The sequence below is a fragment of the Lutra lutra genome, chromosome 6, assembly GCF_902655055.1.
Source record: "Lutra lutra chromosome 6, mLutLut1.2, whole genome shotgun sequence".
NCBI lineage: Eukaryota > Metazoa > Chordata > Mammalia > Carnivora > Mustelidae > Lutra > Lutra lutra.
The window spans coordinates 88,287,840-88,310,857 of NC_062283.1; the positions used below are offsets into that span (position 1 = coordinate 88,287,840).

At 45.2% G+C, this 23,018-nt stretch overlaps 1 protein-coding gene across 2 annotated transcripts; it reads left to right on the forward strand.

The window, feature by feature from the left end:
- The first annotated feature begins 6,382 nt into the window (after positions 1-6,382).
- SLC35D3 (solute carrier family 35 member D3) lies at positions 6,383-10,946 on the forward strand. Of its 2 annotated transcripts, XM_047733847.1 has the most exons (3): positions 6,383-7,013; positions 7,426-7,907; positions 8,921-10,946. In XM_047733847.1, exons 2-3 carry the CDS (start codon positions 7,469-7,471, stop codon positions 9,751-9,753), a joined length of 1,272 nt encoding a protein of 423 aa, XP_047589803.1. In that variant the 5' UTR covers positions 6,383-7,013; positions 7,426-7,468; the 3' UTR covers positions 9,754-10,946. The 2 variants fall into 2 exon arrangements, with proteins under 2 accessions (XP_047589803.1, XP_047589802.1); XM_047733846.1 differs by having other exon boundaries at positions 6,383-7,907.
- The last annotated feature ends 12,072 nt before the right edge of the window (positions 10,947-23,018 follow it).

The following is a 23,018-nucleotide window of genomic DNA, read 5'->3' on the forward strand; positions in this document are numbered from 1 at the left end:
CATCCTAGCAAGGTTGCTTTTTCTAATACATATATATATGAATACAATACTATTTATAATATAGAGGTATCTGTGGTTCAGTAATAGCGCTGTAATATAGATTTGATTTATTCAGCAGTATTTACTGAGCATCTGCTATGTTCTGAATGAGATTATCTCAAGGACTGGTGGCATGTTTTAAGAACATGGAATGTTATGAGTTAAAAGCTTCCATGTTTTTTACGTTTATTCATATCTTTTTAAATGTTACAACCTCACCCTGTATTTCTCTCTTCCTACTTCTCTATTATCAATTAAAACAAAAACGAAAACAAAAACTGGTCACTGGGCAAAAAGTCTTAGGTCCTATTAATAAGTTTCAAGCAGTTACCCTTGAAGCTATCCCTAAGTAATGCCATAAACCCTGCTCAGTCAGTACCTCCCTAAATCTCCTTGAAAAGTCCCTAAGTGCAGATGACCTGTGGGGGGAAAAAAAAAACAAATATGTGGAAAGGGAAAAATTAGTAAAACAACTTTGCATAACATTTATATTTTTATATAATATCACAATAAAATATAAATGGCATAAATTGTTATTTTTAACAAGTTTTTGCAAATTTTAAAGAGCAAAATATATTTGTAGTAACGCAACAAAAATTAGAATATATGTATATTGTTGAATGTATGTATTTACATTACATATTTGTCCATTTGTCCCAGAAAAAGAAAAATTGACAGCTTACAACATACAAAAACAAGACCACATAAGAGATAGAACAAAAGGAGCAGAAAGTGAAGCCGTGAGTGGGACTTGAACATCTGTGCCCCAGAGTCCTAGAAAGTTGCTCCCAGCAGCAAAAATGGGAAGCCTGGTTGAGTACACAATTCAGCGCCCAAGACCTAACAGCAAGGACTTTGTCCTGTCGCAGGCGTGGCCCTAGTACCACACCTGGTGCATAGAAGGAGCTCAAGAAATTTTTGTTACATGAGTGAATGCACTCAGGGAAAAGTACAATTCTTTTTAGTTCTTAGGCCAATCAATACAAATTGTTTTGGGAGAGGACACAACTGTCATAACGTGAGTATAATGTAAGGATCACGTGGTCGGACACATTCTTAGGGCTGTCATGATGATAAGGCCAAAGGAGCTGTTTCTCAGTTCCTTCCAGAACAAGAGGCATCACACCAAGAGCAGTTCAGTAAAAGCAGGTTCCCAGTGGGGGTCTTCTAGCAGCCGGATTTATCACAGACCGTTAAAAAGACTTCACCCAGGGCCCATTTACAATGAAACAAAATTACTTACTTTCCTTTGAGAATGCCAGAGATTTTATTAAAATAATCTATCATGTATCTTTTGAAACATATACTTGTGATTTAAAAACTAACATCTCTCTTGATTTCCACTACCCCCCTCAATTTTGAGGACGTGAGAGACGTCTGGAACCCTAACTCCATAATACTCAACTCAGTATGAGTTGGAGTATGGAGTTCCTCAGTATGAAAGAGTGTGGGTGAATGTTTATCCAGTGGGTTCCCTGGGGCTAGGATTGGAAAACTAGAAGGCAAGGTTCTGGATTCTCTCCTGGAAGAGAATTCCGAAGATTTTTAAATTCTTCGTAGTTCCCAAGCCAAGCAGCTTCAGGACATCATTGGTCTCTTGGCCAGTGAGCTCTTAGCTTTCCTCCTGCCTGCCTCTCCCAACTTCTTCTGTGATCTGGGCACAATGGGAGAGGATTTCTGTATGTTACTCCTTTTGATTTATATAACGTCCCTGCAAGGAAGCCCTCCCAGTTTTGCAGACAAAGAAGGCGGCTCGCAGGAGTCTGGGAGCCAACAAATATAGAGCTGGAATATGAATCTGCTGTGATTGGATCTGAAGTCTAAATTGCCAAGAAGCTGACCCTGGGTGTGGAGCGACCCTACCAAGGTATGTCACCCCCAGAAGATCCAGGAGGGGAGCCCACTGTCTCTTAGACCTCTTGCACTTTATAACTGACCAACTTGGCTATCATTTGGCTCTTCCCAAAAAGAACTCATTAATTTCTTAGCAGGCCTCTTCTTGAGTGAGACATATTTTTTACTTCCATATATTTACTGAAAACTTCCAAATATCTATCTCCTGCCTCCCCCACCCAGCTCTCCCATAGCCTTTGTGCTCATTTTCTTCTAAAACACACTGGTCTTGCTCCCTAACAGACTCCTCTGGCCAATGCTTTCTCATTTGTTGCCAGTACTGTCCACCCAGGGGCTCAAGCTAAAGGTTTAAATACCATTCTTGTTCCTTCCCTTTTGCTCACCTCTCTACTCCAAGACGCATCATGTAAGTCCTGCCCCTCGAACACCCCAAACATGTCTCCATTCTGTCTCCTCCCTTCAATCCAACCACCACTGCCCTGGTTCAAGCCATTATTAAGTTTTCTCTGGACGATCCCAGCAGACAGTCCCTTCCTAAATGAGGGGTCTGTTTCTAGTTTTGTGCCCTTGGAGCCATCCTCCCCAGCACACCTGCTGGAGACAGATCTAAAAATGTGATCTGATTACATCAATTTGAGTGTAAAACCTTACTCTGCGTATAGGATCGCCTATAGGAAAAGTGCAAGCTCATTAATCAGACAGCTGCGGTCCTTTGGGGCTAGCCCCTGCCTCTCTCAGCAGCATTGCTTCCCTCCACGTGATGACCAACTTTGTGCTCCACAACATGGCTGTGCTCACAGACTCCCTGTATAAATAATGCAAGTTTTCATTTCTGTCTTTGTCCAAGGTAGTCCACGTTCCTGGTTTGCCCTGCTCTTGGCTCACTGAATTGTTATCTCTTTTTGATTGAAGGATAGTTGACGCAAAATGTTACATTGGTTTCAGGTATACATTGGTTTGACAAATTCTTACCCCTCATTTGAAAGTTATGAGAAATGACTAAAGAAAAAGACCGACAACATACAAAAATTAAAATAGCGAAATATACCATTAGCAAAGCTAAGATAGAGTGGAAGTTATATTTGCAACATATGTAACAAATTAATAGCCATAATTTATAAAGATCTCTCTAAAAATCTCTTAAAATGACCAAACATAAAAGTGGACAAAGGATATCAATAGATAATTAACAGCTGTAAAAATGCAAATGTTTAGAACCCTTCAAAAAAAGTGCCCAGACTTTGTCTAATAGACCACAAATAAATGCAAATTAAAATGAGAGTCCATTGTTTTTGTTGTTGGCATTTTTGGGGGGGGGGTTGTTTGTTTTTTGTTTGTTTTTTGTTCTTTTGCTTATTAGTTTGGCAAACACTAAAATACTGATAATATTAAGTTAACATGAGAGCACTGTTGGGGCGCCTGGCTGGCTCAGTTGGTTGAGTGTCCAACTCTTGATTTCAGCTCAGGTCATGATCTCAGGGTGGTGGGATGAATCCCCTGGGCAGGCTCTGCACTTGAGGGGACTCTGCCTGAGTTTCTCTCTCCCTCTCCTGCCCCCCCCACAACCCTGCTAAAGCACCCTCTCCATGTTCATTCTCTCTTTTGCTCTAAAAATAAATACATAAATCTTAAAAAGAAGGGGGGGGGAGCACTGTTATACACCTGTTTGGAAGGCAGTTTGGCAGTGAAGATTTAAATGACTCAGCAGTTCCAGTTCTAGAATTCCCTATCTGTATGCTCCCACCCCAAATAGGTACAAAGAATGTAAGAACAAATGTCCAAGGGTATTCATTACATCATTGTTTGGTGACATCTAGATGCCTATCTACAGAAGAAAGGTTATACTGTGGAATAACCATCAAAAAGAATAAGGTAGAACTATGTGTCCTGACGTGAAAATAAATACATTGTTATCAATAGGTGTATGAGTTACCTATTTCTATATAACAAGCACCCCAAAACATAGCAGCTTAAAATAACATACATTTATTTTAGAGTTTCCATAGGTCAGGAACCCAAGGGTGACTTAGCTGAGTGGTTCTGGCTCTGGTTTTGTCATGAACAGCACAGGGAAGCTGTCACCTGGGCTGTAGGTATCCGAAGCTCCACTGGGGCTAAAGGATCAGCTTCCAAAGTCATTCATTCACATGGTTGTTAGCAGGCGCCCACCATGTGGGACCCTACACAGGTTGCCTGAGTGTCTCTATAATATGGCATCTGGCTTCCTCCAGGCTGAGCTGACAGAAAGTTCAAGATGGAAGCTTCAGTCTTTTATAAACTAATCTCAGTGAGCGATGCCATCACTTCTGCTGTCTTATTGGTCACACAGACCAGCCCTGGTGCAACATAGGAGGGATTGACCAAAGGTGTGACTACGAGGAAGCAGGGATCTTGGAGGCTAACCCACCATGATATGCTTTTTTAAGATAGTAAATTATACACAAATAGGTAGATGTCCTAATTTTATCATTTTTTTAAAAAGGGGGATTATTATGTATACATAGATATGTAAGAAGAACTTAAAGGTTTGCACCAGGAGCCAGGTCTGTGTAGTGATGTTGGTGTGTGGTTGGGGTTGAGGGATCTCATGTTCAGTTACTGTTCTAAAGTTTGTTTCTTTTCACATACTATAATAAGAACGGGTTATGTTTGCAATTAAAAATAATGAAATAAGACCATATTTCCTTCTCCAGGATGTCTTGAGAAAGCTGATTTTATTGTCCTCTTTGTTGCTCCCCTGTTTCTGACAGGAGGCCCCACTGTGGTATAAGCATCATTGTGTTGCACACTAAGAACTGAGATGAGTGCTCACCTTTGAATTCTCCATGGCTAACCACCTGCCTGGCCCCAAATACTCACTCTGTATGTTTGCCAAATGAATGAACTAAAGGATTTACTTAATGCCATCAATATGTATTAAGTAGCTCCAAAGATAATGGAGCTTGATACCAGTAGGTCAAATAGCTTTTTGACCTTCAGATCTACATTCTTGTTCAATTAACCTTGCTAAACATAGTATTCTTGTTTTTCCCATTTTTCTTTAGGAGCTTATCTAGTAATTGGTGTGGGAGATGGTACTAATTTTTTTAAATGAAAGCCCTAATGGAAAAGAATTATATGCAATAAAGTGGAGAAAACTGTTTCATGCCAATGTAGGTTTCCAGTATTAAGCTAAATTTTCTTGCCTAAATGAGAAGGGTAAGATAGCTGAATCAGCCCCAAATCTTTTACCTAATGTTAGGATCACAAATGGAAGCAATTATAATTGCTGGCAGAAATGAATCATTCCAAAACTAGGTCTGTGCAGACAGTTCTTTATTGTGTTCACTTAAGGTGGCTTTTATTGGAATGGTCCCCAGAAGCAGAGATCTGTTATTTGCGGATTTCTTTGAAAAGTTAATCTTCAAGTTTCTTAAAAATCTGAGTATACTTTGTTTATATGCTTATACTACACACATACATGTAACGTTACTTAAGACCCCATTTCCTAAAGAGAGAACATCACTTGAAAAACAGAGTCCATGAACCAGCCAACAGTGTGTAACCATAGCTGTTAGCAACAAAAACAAAGAATTTCCCAGGGAACCAGAAGACCGGGTTTTGGTAAATTGCTTTCCAGTGGTATTCCTGGAAAGCTGACACACTGAGCCATTTGCAAACATTTTCTTGAGTGTCCACCTGAGGGGGGCAGGGAGGTGGCCCTACTAGGCCGTGGGCCAGACTGATTGAAACCTAGATCTCTCCCACCAACGTGATCTCCCAGCACATGCAAAGCTGGCCCTGAATAAGGACTGCAGTGATGCTGCCAGTCCCTGGTGGAAATTATTTTTCTGCTCTGGTAAAAATAATCGCGGCTTCAGTATCCGGGCTGGAAGTGTCGAGGAGAAAACAAAACAATCACTAAAGAAACGGTTCGTGTATATTATTAGTTCTTGCAGCAGATAAGGGTTAGGAGGTTGGGATCCCCCATGGGAGTGGGTGGCTAGGAAAAGTGAACGGAAGGGAGAGGTGGTGCGCAGCAATTTCAAGCTCTCTTCCTCGCTCCCAAACCCTGGCCAAGTCCATAATTTTAAAGCAGCGCGAAAACTGAATGTGTCTGGCTTTTAGCTGCGACCTCGGCTGAGCGAACCCCTGTACTGAGTTGCCGCGTCCGGGCGTTACTTTCCAGGGAACGAAATTCAGACCGAAGGGTCACAGGAGCTTTGTGCACGCAGAAAATAAGGATTTCCTTTTTCTTTTAGACAGATGGAGGTAAATAGCTCTCAAGTCCTGCAGGGGCCCCGGGAGGTAAGAGGTTGGCTTTGCTCCCCAAAGCCGCCAACGACAGCCCGGCAGGCTGCGGTCAGTTCCCAAGGTTCCAGAGAAAGCTACACCTAGTCTCGGCGTGGTCTTGGCCGGGAGTTCCCGCCCACGCTACGCCCTCCCTCCCCCCTACTCCCGGCAACGCACCCCCTGCACCTCCCAGCGTGGCCAGTCGCTCCCCGCCCACCCCTGGGGCACTGTCGCCCCCCGCCCCCCCCCCCCCCGATCCACCAGATCAGTGGAAGGTTCTCCCTCCAGAGACTAGCTTTTGCTTTTATGCTTATTTCACATCCTTACCCCACTTGGAACGTGTGAGCCAGGCTCCGCGGTACGGCAGGGCCACAGAGCCCCCACCCCCGGAACTCCCCCAGAGCCACGCGAGTCATCCCAGTTGCCTCCCTGAAAAGCGCACGGTCTGGGGAGCGCGTTGCCCGCGACGGGAAGAGGCCAGCCTTGGCGTCCTAAAGCACGCCGGGGAGGCGTCCTGGGGCGGTGGGTTTCTCCAATATGAGGGCGCGGGCGCGCAAGCATCAGGGAGCCCCGCAGCCCTCTGGCACCGACTTTTCCCCCTCTCCGGGCCCGCAGCTGGACAAGGTCCCGCGGCTGTGCCAGTAGGGGCGGCGGACAGAAAAACCTCTGAAGCTCCAGAAGGGAGGGGCAAGGTTGGGGCCGAGGGTGCTGTCACTTGTTGCCGCTAATAAGCTCGACCCTGGAGCGCTGTTGTTTCCACAGTCTTTAGCTGTGCCCGGGATCCCCCACCCCACTCTCCTGGGCTCGGAGCTGGAAGGAAGAGGCCAGCGCGAGCGGCTGACATTGCGGTGGGAGAGGGGAGGGCGCCCGGAGAGCCCGCCCGGATGGGCGCTGGGGTGCCGCTAGCTGCAGCTGCCCGGGCTTCCAGGTGCAGAGCGTCCGCCCTGACTGGGAAACCGCGCGGGACGCAACCCATCGCAGCTCGTCACATACTTACAAATCGCTGTCGCTAGGTTTCCCGCCACTCCTCTCAGACCAGTCCCCCCGCCCCGCCACTTTTCGGAGTCCCCCGCCCTCATCACTGCCTCCCGGGAGCTGCGGGGCAGTCGGACGCGGAGCCGCGGAGCCGCGAGGACGCCTGGCTGGAGGTGCCCTCTGCAGCGAGCCGGCGCCCCTTGCCCTTCGCCGCGGGGTTGGGCGGTCACCCCCGCCGCCCTCGCTCTGCCGCTCGCGGCTCTCTTCCCCGCTCTCCTCCCGCAGGTCCCCGAGCTCCGCCACCACCGGGTGCGGCGCGGCAGGCGCGATGCGGCATCTGTGCCGGGGCCGCGTGCTGGGCATATCAGTGGCTATCGCGCATGGGGTCTTCTCGGGCTCCCTCAACATCTTGCTCAAGTTCCTCATCAGCCGCTACCAGTTCTCCTTCCTGACCCTGGTGCAGTGCCTGACCAGCTCCACGGCGGCGCTGAGCCTGGAGCTGCTGCGGCGCCTGGGGCTCATCGCCGTGCCCCCCTTCGGCCTGAGCCTGGCGCGCTCCTTCGCGGGGGTCGCAGTGCTCTCCACGCTGCAGTCCAGCCTCACGCTCTGGTCCCTACGCGGCCTCAGCCTGCCCATGTACGTGGTCTTCAAGCGCTGCCTGCCCCTGGTCACCATGCTCATCGGCGTTCTGGTGCTCAAGAACGGCGCGCCCTCACCCGGGGTGCTCGCGGCCGTGCTCATCACCACCTGCGGCGCCGCCCTGGCAGGTGAGCGGGACCCGTGCCCACCCCCGGCCCACCCTACCCCACCCGACAGAGATGGCGGGGATCACTTAGTGCAAGGCCCTCACTTCCAGATGGAAGGCAGAGAAAGGCTTGAAAGAGGGTGCTCGGCTCGCTAACGGGACTTCTGAGACCATGCCGAGCCTTTCCCAGCGCTCCTACCTCCCCCTTCAGAGCGCACCCCTCCCCCCAGTCCAGGCTTCCGACCCCCGCCCCTGCCTAAACCGGTATCGCCCTCTCCGCCTTCCCTTCCCTCCCTCCCCCAACCTCCCCTCTCCTCCACCCTGTCTCCCTTGCTCCCTCCAGGAAGGGTGGGGGAGCCTCCAGAGCCTGGGAACTGGAGCCCCCAGGCTGAGTCGGAAGAAGAGGGGCCGTGAACTTCCCTGGGTCACGCGGAGCTGGAGTGGTGGGGGACGAGGGACAATGGAAACCAAGCCTGAGCCGCGGAGGCTAATTTGGGGGTCTCTGGCTCCGCGGGAGGTGCTGAGGGGGCGGATTGAGCCCCACCTGGGGGCTGAGCTTGCAGGACTGAACCCAAAGGGAGCCGGCGGGAACGGGAGAAGGGTCGAGAGAGAGAGAGAGAGAGAGAGAGAGAGAGAGAGAAACATGTTCGCTCCGCGCCCAGACCGCCCCGGGGTTAGAAGAGACTAGCTGGGGTTCCCTCTTCTTTCCGGAGCACCACGGAGAAGGCCAGAGTACCACGCGCCTGGGTGACCTCCATGCCTACCCCGGGGGCACTTGCGCTCTCCCGGGCCTTTCTCATGGACAGAACTAGCCAGGGTGCCCCAGGATATGGCCCGGAAGGCGCCACCGATTATACCTGGAACTGGGCATTGGCCGAACTTGGCTCTTTTTATACGCGTGGGCAGAGCTGGGACGCGAACCCTGTCTACTCCCCAACCCTACGCGTCGTCCCAGTAATACCCACCCTCGCCAACCCGGTGTCATCTCTTTTTCCTTCCTGCCCTGGCTCCGCGGTTCTCCTGGGGGCGCTCCAGGAGCCGGCGATCTGACCGGCGATCCCATCGGGTACGTCACGGGCGTGCTGGCAGTCCTGGTGCACGCCGCCTACCTGGTGCTCATCCAGAAGGCCAGCGCAGACACGGAGCACGGGCCGCTGACCGCTCAGTACGTCATCGCTGTGTCCGCCACCCCACTGCTGGTTGTCTGCTCCTTCGCCAGCACCGACTCTATCCACGCCTGGACCTTCCCTGGCTGGAAGGACCCGGCCATGGTCTGCATCTTCGTGGCCTGCATCTTGATCGGCTGCGCCATGAACTTCACCACGCTGCACTGCACCTACATCAACTCTGCGGTGACCACCAGCTTCGTGGGTGTGGTGAAGAGCATCGCCACCATCACAGTGGGCATGGTGGCCTTCAGCGATGTGGAGCCCACCTCTCTGTTCATTGCCGGCGTGGTGGTGAACACCCTGGGCTCCATCATTTACTGCGTGGCCAAATTCTTGGAGACCAGAAAGCAAAGCAACTACGAGGACCTAGAGACGCAGCGTGGGGGAGAGGAGGCACAGCCAAGTGGAGATCAGCTGCCGTTCGTCATGGAGGAGCTGCCCGCGGAGGATGGGAATGGCGGGTCAGAAGGTGGCAAGGCAGCAGGTGGCTCCACTCAGAAGAGTGGGCAAGAGGCAAGGGGCAGCCCCAGAGGAGGCCCGCTGGTGGCTAGGAGCTCACACAACACAGCCTCCGGCCCAGAGGAAGTGAGCAAGAGGTCACTGAAGGATGCTTACCTCCAAGTGTGGAGGTTAGTTAGGGGAACCAAGTACATGAAGAAGGATTATTTGATAGAAAATGAGGAGTTACCCAGTCCTTGAAAAGGAAATGCATGTATGTATATATGTACATACACTTATTTTGTATGTTAGAGATACCGTATTTTAATGAGGGGCTGACTGATTTTATTCTTTGAGGAGTGGGGAAGGGAAGCAAAGAAGGAAGCTGTAACAGACTGACAGTAACAGCATAAGCACAGTGTGAATTATTTAGTGTGAGCTTACCTGAGGCATCACAGAGACAAAAGCATGTGAAGGTGCTTAATGAGGGAAAGCAGCGGTTCTGGCTACAGACTCCTGGCACACGAATTGTATGTCTTTATAACCGTAACCAAATATCTGCATGTACTTAGAATTCCTCAGTCCACCCCTTCCAAAGATGGAGCATAGACAGGATGCCCGCACTTAAAAAGCTCAAAGAGGACCCAGGTACATCTTCAGTGATAGTAGAGCTACAGTTTTTATAGCCAGCTGAGCAAGAGTATATTATTGAAATAATATATATACATATATATGTCTATATACATCTGTATACATGTAGACATCTATATACATCTGTATATAGACATATATAAACACTGGATTGATGTTTACTGTTTGTAGTCATCTGAAATATGTTTGCTCTGATTTTTCTTCACTTTAAAAAAAATAAGTATTCTATTATTCTGTTGTATATTGGTAGAAAATGTTAAAGGTATTTTGAATATATGAGTTCTTAGCTTTAAACCCGAAGTTTAAAGCTGGTTTTTAGTAATTATAAAACTATTTTAAAGGTTGTTTGGGTTCATTGCTTCATAATATTTATTATTGAATGCCGTAACCTTTTGAAAAGCCAGTTTTACTGTGTCCAATATTCTTTCAAGCAAATGCAAAGGCTGAACAGTAATTCGGTATTAACTGAAGCCCAAACTGAAGTGAGTCCGTCCCGTTAAGCTAGCTCTTTCGAGTCACATTGCCCATCCCAAACCTGTTGCAAAAACAGCAACTGCTATATTCACTTTATGATATTTTTCTATCTTACATTTGTCAAAATAAAGTATGAGCCTCTCTGCTAAAAGACAAAGGGTTATAAATTTGTTTTAGCCACATTTATGTTCTACTGTTGCTATGTAGGGGGCGACCCCATGGAGAAGTTCTTCAATTAACAGGGCAGTTTACTTTAAAACAACATCAACCACCACAAGGCCAGTCTCATTTTCCAGTCGAGAAAACCATTATAAAGTAAAACAAAATACTGCCTCATGTGGCACAACGAGAGCCACCCACTGCTGACGTCAGTGAACATGGTGCCTGAGAAGTAATAGGAGAGTGCACCCAGAGGGAATCCTCCAGAGAGGTAACTTGAGACAAGGCACTTTTATTATTTGCCAGCATGTTCCTGAGACGCTCAGATGGTAGTATCCCATATTTTTCTTCATTTTTCAAAAAATGAAACAAAAGGCAGAGTCAAAAATGGAAGTTTCAGCTTCATTAGTTTGACTCCACAAGCCTGTGAGCAAGTGTGATGTGGCAAGTTGTGATGGTGCTGGGTTACGGGTGGTCACAGGCATTTCCTCATATCCACAGGTACCTCTCCAAGCCATTGGAGATGTAGGAGCCCTCATGTGTCTGCCGTTAAAAATGGCTGGCGAGGGTTATTACGACTTCCTTAAAAATAAGAATTAATGTTTACGCCCACATGCCAGGAGACCACAACCTGTTGCACCTCTGTGAAGCAGAGATGAAAAGCAGCAAAGTTAAATAAAGGATATATATTTTTGTTAATACCGTTGGCAGAGAAATGGAGAGCATGGTTGTTTTTCACTGAAAAAAAAAAAAATTCCTTTTAGGCCAAAAATGTGGGTTTGCGTTTACTGAAAATAGGTGAACTCTTTCCCGTCTCTGTAGAGACATTGTATCAGAGTTCTCCAGAGAAATAGAACCAAGAAGATGTGTGTGTATATATAGATAGATAAGTAGATAAGATAGATAATCTCCTTGGTTATATCTCTATCTATTTATCTATCTATCTATCTCAGAGAGAAGGAGATTAGGGAGTTGGCAATTGTGGGGGTTGGCAAGTCTAAAATCTGTAGGGCAGGTTGGCAGGTGGGAAACTCAGGGTTTTTATGACACAGTCTTGAGGCAGAATTGCTGCTTCTGCAAACTCCAGTCTTTAAGCTGAAGGCCTTCCACTGGTTAGACAAGGCTCATTCACTTTTTTTTTTTAAAGATTTTTATTTATTTATTTGAGAGAGCGAGATCATAAGTAGGCAGAGAGGCAGGCAGAGAGAGAGAGAGGAGGAAGCAGCTCCCTGCCAAGCAGAGAGCCCGATGCGGAACTCGATCCCAGGACCCTGAGATCATGACCTGAGCTGAAGGCAGAGGCTTAACCCACTGAGCCACCCAGGTGCCCGCTCATTCACTTTCTGAAGGACTTTCTCCTTTATTCAAAATCTACAGCTTGTAAATGTTAATCACATCTAAAATATGTCTTCATAGTAACAACTAAACTACTGTCTGAGCAAATACCTGGGCACCACAGCCTGGCCAGGTTCTCACATCAAAGTAACCATCACAGACCCTTACAGTGGGAGGGGAGAGTGGGGAGTGTGCAAGGATGGAAAAAAACCCAGGAAGATCAAAAGTGGAAGTTCTGTCACATCCATTGGTTTGGGCCAAGCTTGGGAGTCTCTAGATGGTTGAAGAAAGTAAGTCATAAGGTATGTCAGAAAGTAAGTCATAAGGTATGTCAGAAAGTGAGTCCGTGCCGGGAGCTCAGGCACAGGAGGGCATGAGCAGAGGCAAGCCTTGCCTGGCTTCTAAATCCTTCTTTTATTGGCAGTAGCACTTAGGTCCACCTAACAGATGCAGGTCCACTCTGACTTTTGGGCTCTGCCAAGGCCTTGAGTCAGGAAGGAAGTTTCTGAGGCACTCCAGGATATTACAGTGGGAGGGACTCAACTAGAAGTCACCACTGTTGCTTGACTGACCTGGTATTTGTGCCCCATAATGGATGAGGTGGATTCTCCTTTTCTCTGAGCTTATGCCCTCACCTTGCATGTAATTGGGTGTCTGATCCCTGCCTGGACAATCTGTTCCTCTATCAACTCCTCACACACTCACTTGCCAGTTATTGACTAGAACCTGCCTGGGCAACACAGCATGATGTCAGACAGACCTTCTCAATGCTCCCTTCCCTGCTGGCCTTGTCCCCTAAATGCTGTCTAGCCCTCTATTCTTTTTTTTTTTTAATTTTTTATTTTTTCAGCATAACAGTATTCATTATTTTTGCACCACACCCAGTGCTCCATGCAATCCATGCCCTCTACAATACCCACCACCTGGTGCCCCCAACCTCCCACCCCCCACCCCTTCAAAATTCTCAGATCGTTTTTCAGAGTCCATAGTCTCTCATGGTTCACCTCCCCTTCCAATTTCCCTCAACTCCCTTCTCCTCTCCATCTCCCCTTGTCCTCCATGCTATTTGTTATGCTCCACAAATAAGTGAAACCATATGATAATTGACTCTCTCTGCTTGACTTATTACACTCAGCATAATCTCTTCCAGTCCCGTCCATGTTAGCCCTCTATTCTTAATTGAGTCATAGACGGAAACACTGGGGGGAGTCATTGCCCAGAATGTGCCAGTGTGTGTGTGTGTGTGTGTGTGTGTGTGTGTGTGTACGCACTACCGTGAGTGGCTGAGCTGCTCAATGGGGGACCTAAACTTCTGCAAGATTAGCCATCCTACAAAGGTGGTCCCATGTTGTCAGAGGGCCTCTTCATCTCTGTGATTAACAGCAATACTTCGTGCAGACAAAGCTGGGTAAGACTAAGAAGGCCTCAACTGACTGATAGTTTAGTTTGGGAAGTTTCTATTGACCTTTCTTCAAGCTCACTGGTTCTTTTTTGGGGTGTGTCCAGTCTGCTAATGAGCCCATCAAAGCCATTCTTCATTTTTTTTTTTTTAAGAGTTTGTTTATTTACTTGTCAGAGAGAGAGAGAGGGAGAACTAGCACAAACAGGGGGAGCTGCTGACAGAAAGAGAAGCAGGCTCTCCACTGAGCAAGGAGCCGGATGTGGGTCTCGATTCCAGGACCCTGGCATCATGACCTGAACCTAAGGCAGACACAACTGACTGAGCCACCCAGGCACCCCTCATTCTTCACTTCTGTCACAATGTTTGGTGTTTAGAAACTTCTAGAATTTCCTTTTGATTCTAAGAGTTTCCATCTCCCTGCTTAACCTACCCATGTGCTCTCATATATTGTCCACTTTTACTATTAGCTCCATTAGCACATTAATCATAGTTATTTTAAATTCCCTGTCGAATCATTCCAAACCCTGTGTTGTATCTGAGTCTGGTTCTGATGCTTGCTTTGTCTGTTGAGACCCATTTTTGTCCTTGGCTGTTTAATATCCCTTATAATTTTTTTTTTTTGAAAGCCAGATGATGTATGGGATAGCAGGACCTGAAGTAAATCAGCTTCTAGTGTGAGATTTCATGTTAATATGGCTGCAAGGTGCTCTTTTTAATGTTTGCTGAAAACGTGGGTGTCAGAACCTCCAAATTCTTCTGGTGTCCTTGCTTTTATCTCCTTGTTGTCTTTGGGTTTCCTCCTTACAGTTTGATGCACCTCAGAGCTTTCAACTGTCATCCACTCTTTTTATACAGGAGTCTTGTTGCTGGTAAATGGTAGGAGAGGAAAAGTGTTCCACAATCTTATTATTACATCTTGGGCTCTTAGTGGTTTGGGTCCCCGGGTTGTGACCTTCCTGAGTGTTTCTTAGTCTTTTCATTTTTCTGCCCTTACATGAGACAGGAAGGCCAGAGGGGCATACAGTGGGACAAAGGAGAAAACCTTCCCCTGGGATGGGATAAGGCTCTGGTAAGTCTTTTCCTCTGGCAAGTAGGCTTTTGTTAGGAGAACACTCTGGCCTGTTTCAAAATTACCTTTTTCCTCCCTCTGCCAGAGTGCCAAGGATTCCTAGAAGTCAAACCCTTGGAATATGGGTGCCCCCCCCACTTGACCCTCAGGTGTTTCTCACTGTCATGATAGTCCATATTCAGTCTGTAGGAATTAATAATATTTACTATTTAAGTGGCTTTATCAATTTACATTTCCAGTGGCTTCTGCTCCAGGTAAAGTCTGCTATAACTTCCTGGATTCGCCTGTCTATCCAGATTTGGGGCTGGCAGCTCACCCTGCAACCTCAGCTTTCCCATGGGTCCTAGAAAATCATTTATTTTCCATTGATTGATCTTTTTTTCTTGTTGTAGAAATGAGAGTTACAACTTTCAAACTCTTTACATGTTAGAGCTGAAACCAGAAGTCCTGCCTAAAGACTTTTGAAAAGCCTGCTTCATTTCTGTAAAGACAGAAGTCGTGAAGGGAAGCTAGACATTCTGAGGAAGGTTCCAAAAGAAAATACAAACATCCAAGAGCAAAGAGTCACTGCGCATTCAGACTGGTATGTCGTGACAGTCGTGTTTAGTATCAATCCCCCCTTTAACACCTAGGGGTGCTTCCCTTCTGTATAACAGAAACTTCTTCCACTTCTCGGTTTTATTCTACCCTGTTCCAACTACCTGCTATGGAACCCATAACTTTCATGTTAACCTCCAAGGGATAATTGTGGATCTGACTCATCATCTGTTGCCTCTGTCTCTAGAGACCACGGTCAGTCTGCCAGGCTGGACTTCATTATCCCATCTGGTATGTTTTCCCTGGCCATACCCCTCACCACCCTTTACACACATAACAAGTACTTCTGATTCTGGGTATATTCCTCTCCGAATCTGTTCTGTCCTGTTCCCAAGAGAAAATAGCAGGGGTTGGAAGAAAGCTGGTGAGCAAAACAGAGTAGAACATAGAATAGCTGGAGGCACAGCTGGGAAAATGAACCCCCAAATCTCCCATGGGGAACCATCCCCTCCTCAATTTTGGTTCATGGAATTCAGATAGTGTTGACCTCATCCTTCTACCCTTGGTATGTGACTCCCACCAATCCAATCAAAGCATTTCCTCTACTTGGAAGCACAATTCGTTCAGGATGGTGATGGGACCTGGTCAGAGCTGATGCAGTGCAAGGATACTTTTGGCAAGACTTAAGTATATTTGTTTCTTACTGGACTTGAACCTAGGAGTATGGAGTGGAATGGGGGCACATTTGCTGTCACCATCTCACCACAAGGAAAAGGTGTAATGGAAAACAAACAATACAGAGTCCAAGTGGACGAGACAGGTAGAGTAGATAGAGAAACAGTCTTGGTGACCCCAAGTGGCCCTGAAGTTAAGATTTCACTGAGGTCAGCAATGTCCCTCAGATTGTCGGTTCCATGCAACAAAGCCTTTTGGTGCTGTCATTATTTGTTTATGTCATTTCAAGCTGGGATTTTTGCCACTTGCCACCCAAAGAGTCCCAAGTGACACAAACATAAATTAACGATTCTCAGCCAACAGGGAGAGTAAGGACCAAGAGAGAGTGTTTTTGTTTGTTGGTTTTGGTTTTGTTTTTGAATTTTCACCACATAATCCTTGATGCCCTGTACACCACTAAGGACTGGATATGCCTCCCTGATCTCTTGCAAATGATGCTCTAGCACGTGTGTCTCCCCCACCATCTCAAACCACCTATGCTGCCTTTGTCTTTCTCTTCAGTTTACAATTCAGTGGATTCCCATATTCATGCTTCACAAATTCACCAGATATTGGAAGAATTCATGTACTGCCTACTGTTACAATACTACTACTGATGTCTTTATTTTAGTGCTTACTATTTGCTAAGTGAGGTTCTAAGTGTCTTACAAGTACCAACCCATTTCATTTGCACATCACCCCTAGAGGTTGGCATTAATATTATCCCAATCATATAAAGGGGTGAACTGAGGCAGGGAGATGCTGAGTAACTTGCGCTGAGCTGGTAACCTATAGATCTTGGTTCACATGTGAACCCAGGCAGTTGGCTTCGGGGCCACTAAGTTTCCTGTTGTGCTCTTCTTGGTGAGGAGCGAGAAGTCTGACATCATGGGGATGGACTGGTGGTAGTGGAAGTAGTGGTGAGCAGCTACGGTATCTGTTGATCCTGCGACTCAGTGCGGACCCTGACTCTGTCCCTAATTCTTTCCTGCTGTCCTCCAAAAGGAAGAAGATACAACTTTATTTCTAGAACAACCTGTATGTGTGTGTATGTATAAATCCTTTTCTGTTTGTGAGCCCTAAGGGACCCACAGAGCTGTTGAAAAGCAAAGTACAAAGAATCTCCAGGCTACCCAGCCTTTTGGGTCAATCTCTCTCATAATATTCAAATAAAATCACTTATTCTTCACCTTATATATAATCGTGGGAAGTCCAGACCTTCGCTTGTGTTTCTGAGGAGGCACTGAATATGCTCAGGGAGCTCATTACTTCTTGCTCCCAGCTGCTGTGTGGATCACCAAAAAAAAAAAAAAAAAAAAAAAAAAAAAAAAAAAAAAAAAAAAAAAAAAAAAATCAAAGCAAACAACTTTATTGAAATATAATTTACATACCATAAAATTTGCTTATTTTAAGTTTACAATAGTCCTTAGTATGTTTCTAGAATCATACAATTACCATTAGAACATTTTCATCATTCCAAAAAGAAATCCTGTCCTCATTAGAAGTCACTAGCCATTCCTCCCCAGTTCCCGCAGCCCCCCTGCAATCATGAATCTACTTACAGCTTCTGCGAATTTGTCTATTCTGGACAGATGTTTTTTGCTAGCCTGAGAGTGTTTATTCAGATGGCTTTCCCTTACCAGCTCCCACACTCCTGTCCTTACACAAGGTATGGCTAATATGAAATTGACATTGAGATGCAGTTGACAAGAGTTACTGAATGCTTGAAGTTACCTGTCAAACGGGCATTTCGGTGTAAAAAGGAATGTTTGAAAGTCACTGTCAGAGGTCCCTGCTCTTGGAGTCTCTGAGTGCCCCTCTCTCTCCTGGGGGCCCCCTTCTGCTAGGTGGCAGGGCCCTCCCTTCTCAGAACAGTCCCTTTTCCCAGAGGAAAAGACTGAAGTCCCCCAGTTCCTTGTTTTCACAATATTTTTCTCAAGAAGAAACTGGAAGGACAATAACATTGTTCTATAAAATTAAAACCAAAAAACAATCATTCTCTAATATGGCTCTTCACCACTTCCTAGAATGTAAAAAAGCCAGAGTTATTAGAAAATCCTTCCTCTCCTGTTCCACTCCAGGGAGAGAAGGGCAGGGAGAAAGTTCTGGAAAATTCTATTACTAATGCAAAGTTGGTTGCCTGCCTACCCCTATTTTTCCTTACACAGAGAACTCTACATGTGTTCAGATGAAAGAAGCAGTGTGGTCAGGGAAGGCGGGCTAGTCCCCTAGCAGATTAACCTTCATTTTTCTAAAGCCATCATGGTGGACTCACATCTCTTTGCCAATCACTGGTTCAGGGGTAGGCCTGTGACCCAGCTAGTGAATGAGATGAATAAGTAACTCTGCTAGGGAAGGGTTCTGGGTAAGTTCTCCATACCATGAAACTCACTTTTTCCTATCTTTCATGCACTTGGTGAGGTTGTTTGAAAGGTAGTCATTTCATAACCAGAGTGGACACAGTCATAAGGACAATGAAGGGCAATGGGCTGAGGAACCAAGACAACAGGGAAAGAAGGACACTCCGGTGCTCAGTCCGTTAAGTGCGCAGCTCCCAATTTCTGCTTAGATCATGATCTCAGGGGCCTGGGATCAAGTCCTGTGTTGGGCTCTGTCTACACTCAGTGGGGAATCTGCTTTTAGATTCTCTTCCTCTGTTCCTACCCACCCTGCATTCTCTCTCTCTCTCTCTCTCTCAAATAAACAAATAAATGGTAAAAAAAAAAAAAAACAAAAACAAACAAAAAAACATGAGGAAAGAGCCTGTTCGCTGATGTCTTCATTTCACTGCAGCATTAACAACACTGGAACTGCCTATGTCCACACTTGCTATAGGAGAGAAGAAATTCCTATCATAAACTCACTTTCAGTTGGGCATTCTTTTTCTTTCAATCAAAAGCTTCCCAACTGATATAATATCAATTTGATAATCAATTTTGTTTCAAAAAGAAAAGAGACTTGAAAAGCAACACTTTTTTCTCCCCATTGTAAACTAGTTTTCATCCATCTATTATCTATGCATTGACTCAACAAACATGTGTTAAGGATATATTACACACTAATTTCTCAATGGTCTATTTCCCCTTTTTAATATTTCTGTATAGTAAATGTAACTGGTGGTTTTATATACATGAAGAATTACATCCAAAAGGGCTAGTTTGGTAATAAAGACTCATCAAACATTCCTTGAAAGGACAATACAAACCCTAAAGATTATCTTCTGGAGTTTATCTGATAGACCAAAATGGGCAATGCTTCCCATCACCCACTAAATTTTTTTTAATTTATTTTTAAAGATTTTGTTTATTTATTTGACAGAGAGAGCACAAGTGGCCAGAGAGGCAGGCAGAGAGAGAGAGAGAGAGGGGAGGAAGCAGACTTCCTGCCGAGCAGAGAGCCCAATGCAAGACTCCATCCTAGGACCCTGAGATCATGACCTGAGCTGAAGGCAGATGCTTAACCCACTGAGCCACCCAAGTGCCCCATTCATAAAAAATGAACCAGATACTTCATAAAAATGGTCAAAAGATATGAAAAGAAAAATTTTAGCAAAGGAGATCAAATGGCTTTTACATGCATGAGAAGATTCTGAACCTCATTTAAATAGGAGAAAAACAAATTAAACTGCAATAAAAATACTTGAGGGTGTACGGAAATTGACCTACTCTCAGGTGGCTCATGAGTGGGCATGTTGCTACGACCTCTATAGAAAACAGAGCACTTGTTATGGACTGAATGTGTGTGGGTTCCCCTGTCCCTATTCATATGAATTCCTAAAGCCCAATGTGATGTGTTTTTGAAATGGGGGCCTTTGGGAAATAGGTCACGAGGATGAGGCCCTCATAAGTAGAATTAGCATCTTTAAAAGATGAGACGGGTGAACTCCTCTCTCTGCTCTCTGCCATGTCAGGATACAAAAAGGGGACAGCCATTTGCAAACCAGGAATCCAGCTCATGCCAGACACTGGATCTGCCCACTGACTTTGATCCTGGACTTTCAGCCTCCAGAATTGTGAATGTTTTCCTTTGTTTTTAAGCTACCTAGTCTGTGGTATTTCATTATGACAGCCCAAGGAGATTCAGACAAAGTTTTAGATAAATACCTTCAGAGGGAACTGCAGTTTTCCCCAGGCATTCCTCCTCTCTTCTTCCTCTCAGTACTGGAGGTCTCAGTGCTTTAGCTGTGTACTTGCTGCCGACCTCGGACCACTCTCCTATCTCTTTCTGGTCAGCTGTAGCTAATGGAAAGTGAAGGGAAGGGGTGTGGACAAGGCTCATATCTCTTGGTTACAAGAAACTTGCTTATTGATGAAAAATTTTAGAATATAGTAGTGATGGTTGCACAAAATTGTGAATGTGATTAGTGCCATTGAATTTTTACTTACAAATTGTTAAAATGGTGAATTTTATGTTATAAATACATGTCTTAGACTGCTCAGGCTGCTGTAACAAAATACCACAGTAGTGGCTTAGACAGCACACATGTATCTCTCAGTCCTGGAGGCTGTGAGTCCCAGATCAAGGTGCCAGCATGATGAGAACCCACTTGCCAGCTTGTAGACAGTCACCTTCTCACTGTGTCCTTACCAGGCCAAGAGGGAGAGTTCTGGGCTCTTCATCCTTATGTATGGGCACTGATCCCACTTGGGGCCTCCACCCATGACATCATCCAAATCCAGTCACCTCCCAAAAGTCCCACCTGCAAACATTACCACATTGGGGATTAAGATCTCAACATATAAATTTTGGAAGGACACTTACAGTTCATAGCAATATACTTCATCATGATTTTAAAGATCGATAATGAATAATGAGTTATACCAAAATCCATTGAGATGTGCGCTCAATGGGTGAATTGTGTGGCATGTGAAAAAAGTAGAAAGAAACCTGCTTGTCCTTTCCTTCCTCTCTTTCCAGCCTCACAGCTCCACTGTAGATGTGGCCCTAACCCAGCTGTGACAAAACTCAGGGGAGGCAGAGCACCTGCAGACAAGAATGAGGAACGTGAATAGTCCCATGAGTGAGGCTTTCTGCCACCACAGCCCTATCCCTTCTTTCAAACTCCTGCAAGAGACTACCTTGTTTGTCGAGCTTCTGTACTCGAGTTCTTTGTAGTTTAGCAGCTTAGCCAGTATTCTAACCAAACCACTGCCACCCCACTTCACACATGGAGAAAGACAGTAATTTTGAAAAACAAGAGATGAGGATTGAAGGCCTCATCCCATCCTCTTTCTTCCACTTCTTCCTCCCTCATCCTGACCAATACTCATCTTCTAACCAGTGAAGCCCCAGGACTCCACACATCCCATACCCGCTATGTAACTTCACTCTTAATTTCCAGAACTGCTGAAGGCGCAGTACCATATATAAGAATAAACTACACGATTCAATTTTTTTCACTGATTTCATTAAGAGCTGAGAGCATTTCCGTGGGGACAATATTCTACAGTAGAACTCAAATGAGAATTTCTTTGTGGTTTATGCCAACAGTCAATTTATAATATCAGCTATGTTCAAAAGGGCAAAAACAATTTTCTCTAGCTATCTGAGTAATGCCTATTTGTCATTTGTTTCTTTTATTTCACTAGAGAAAAGATTTCAGAACATGAAAGCAAAAGGAGAAAGAAGCCATCATGTTCATCGAATCTCTCTTTTATATTATAAACTAATTCAGTAGAGCTTTGAGGTTTGCAAAATGTAATGATGGATTAACCTCAGTGATATGTTCCGAAAACAGTTCATGAGATGATGCAACAGAAAGAATAATTACTTACTAGCAAAGGGCACGTGGTTGATTTTGTCCCACCACATGACATAATTCCTAATGTGTTTGAGATCCTTTCCTGCCTCTGGATCAACTTTCTCTTTGGTATGATAGGAGAGAGAAAGCTTGATTTTAATCATTTGATGCCAAGGCACCCAGTTGAAAAATTAAAAAACCCAGTCATCTTGATGTTTTTGTGCCTTGATGCAGAACACCTAATTTAGAGTTATCTGGACATTGGAGCATTTTTCTTCTTCTTCTCCTCCTCTTCCTTCTCCTTCTTCTTGCTTTTTTTGTTTGGCTGTTTGGCTTTATCTAGAATGTGTGTATGTTTTCTTGTATGTGTGTTTTCTTGTTATCAAAGATCTCTTAATGAATAAGACGTGCTGTTGGTCTTGGGGCTGGCTTTCCACACAATTTTGATGAGTCTACAGTGCTAATCTATTGTGTGATATAATAAAACACCACCAGTTATAAATCTCTGCTGTGTAGCACCCCTGTCTTGGATTAGTGGCAGTTAATACTGTAAGTCAAAAGTCCTGGGTATCTATAGAGTGCTTTCATACTGATTGCCCAATTCTCTGGAGGGCTACCATTTTTCTCTCATCGACAATTTCTGGTTCCAGTTACCCTTAAACAGCCCATAATAAGCAACACAATTCAAATTACTAGTTCCCTATTTTTCTTTAAGGAATAATGTTCAATTTTCAAATGAATTGGGTAGGCAAATAGGGAAAAGTTTTACATTTTGCAATTCACCTAGTGGCTGTCTTCCAAAATCTGCAATATATTTTATAAATGATATTACTGACTTGGTGAGTGGCCATTTCCATAGGCAATTACTGTCATTGCAATGGTATAAAGGGAAATTCACTTTGCCTAATATTACCTTAGCTTTCCAGAGCACTGCTGTAATCATAGGATGGCACTACCTCTTTCATTTGCCGAATGACTTTGTAGGCAAGTACAATTCCATAACCATATGGAGAGATGATTGCTGAAAGGGAGACGGTAGACCAGGAGCTCACAGCACAAAGGCAGCTATTCCATTGCCTTATCTGTCCTCCTCTTTCCCTCTGCCCAATTTGGTGCCTGCAACATGGACTAGCACTCAGCAAATACTTTTTGACTGACTGACAAAAGAAATCAAAGTCATGAAATCAAAGTATAACTTCAGTTTTCTCATTCAATTGGAAGCTACAGTGGATTATAAGCTCCTTTTAAGATGGCCTGATAGGTAAGCCTCATTTCCCTACAGTGCCATTCTTGGAAAATAAAATGTTGCAAATTGAATCTGCCAGATAAGGAATAAAAGGCAGAGAGGCAGGATGGCTGGGTGCAGGCTGTTCAGAAGTCTACTTGCCTAGGACAAGAGCTCTTGCCAGCGCTCTTGGTGCCCCCAGGCTCCATGCAGTCAGGCT

Bases quoted from the DNA above. Each gene is read 5' to 3' on its own strand.
- SLC35D3 (XM_047733846.1), top strand. From the start codon at position 7,469: ATGCGGCATCTGTGCCGGGGCCGCGTGCTGGGCATATCAGTGGCTATC. The intron at 7,908-8,920 runs GTGAGCGGGACC...GGGGCGCTCCAG, and splicing joins CTGCGGCGCCGCCCTGGCAG to GAGCCGGCGATCTGACCGGC.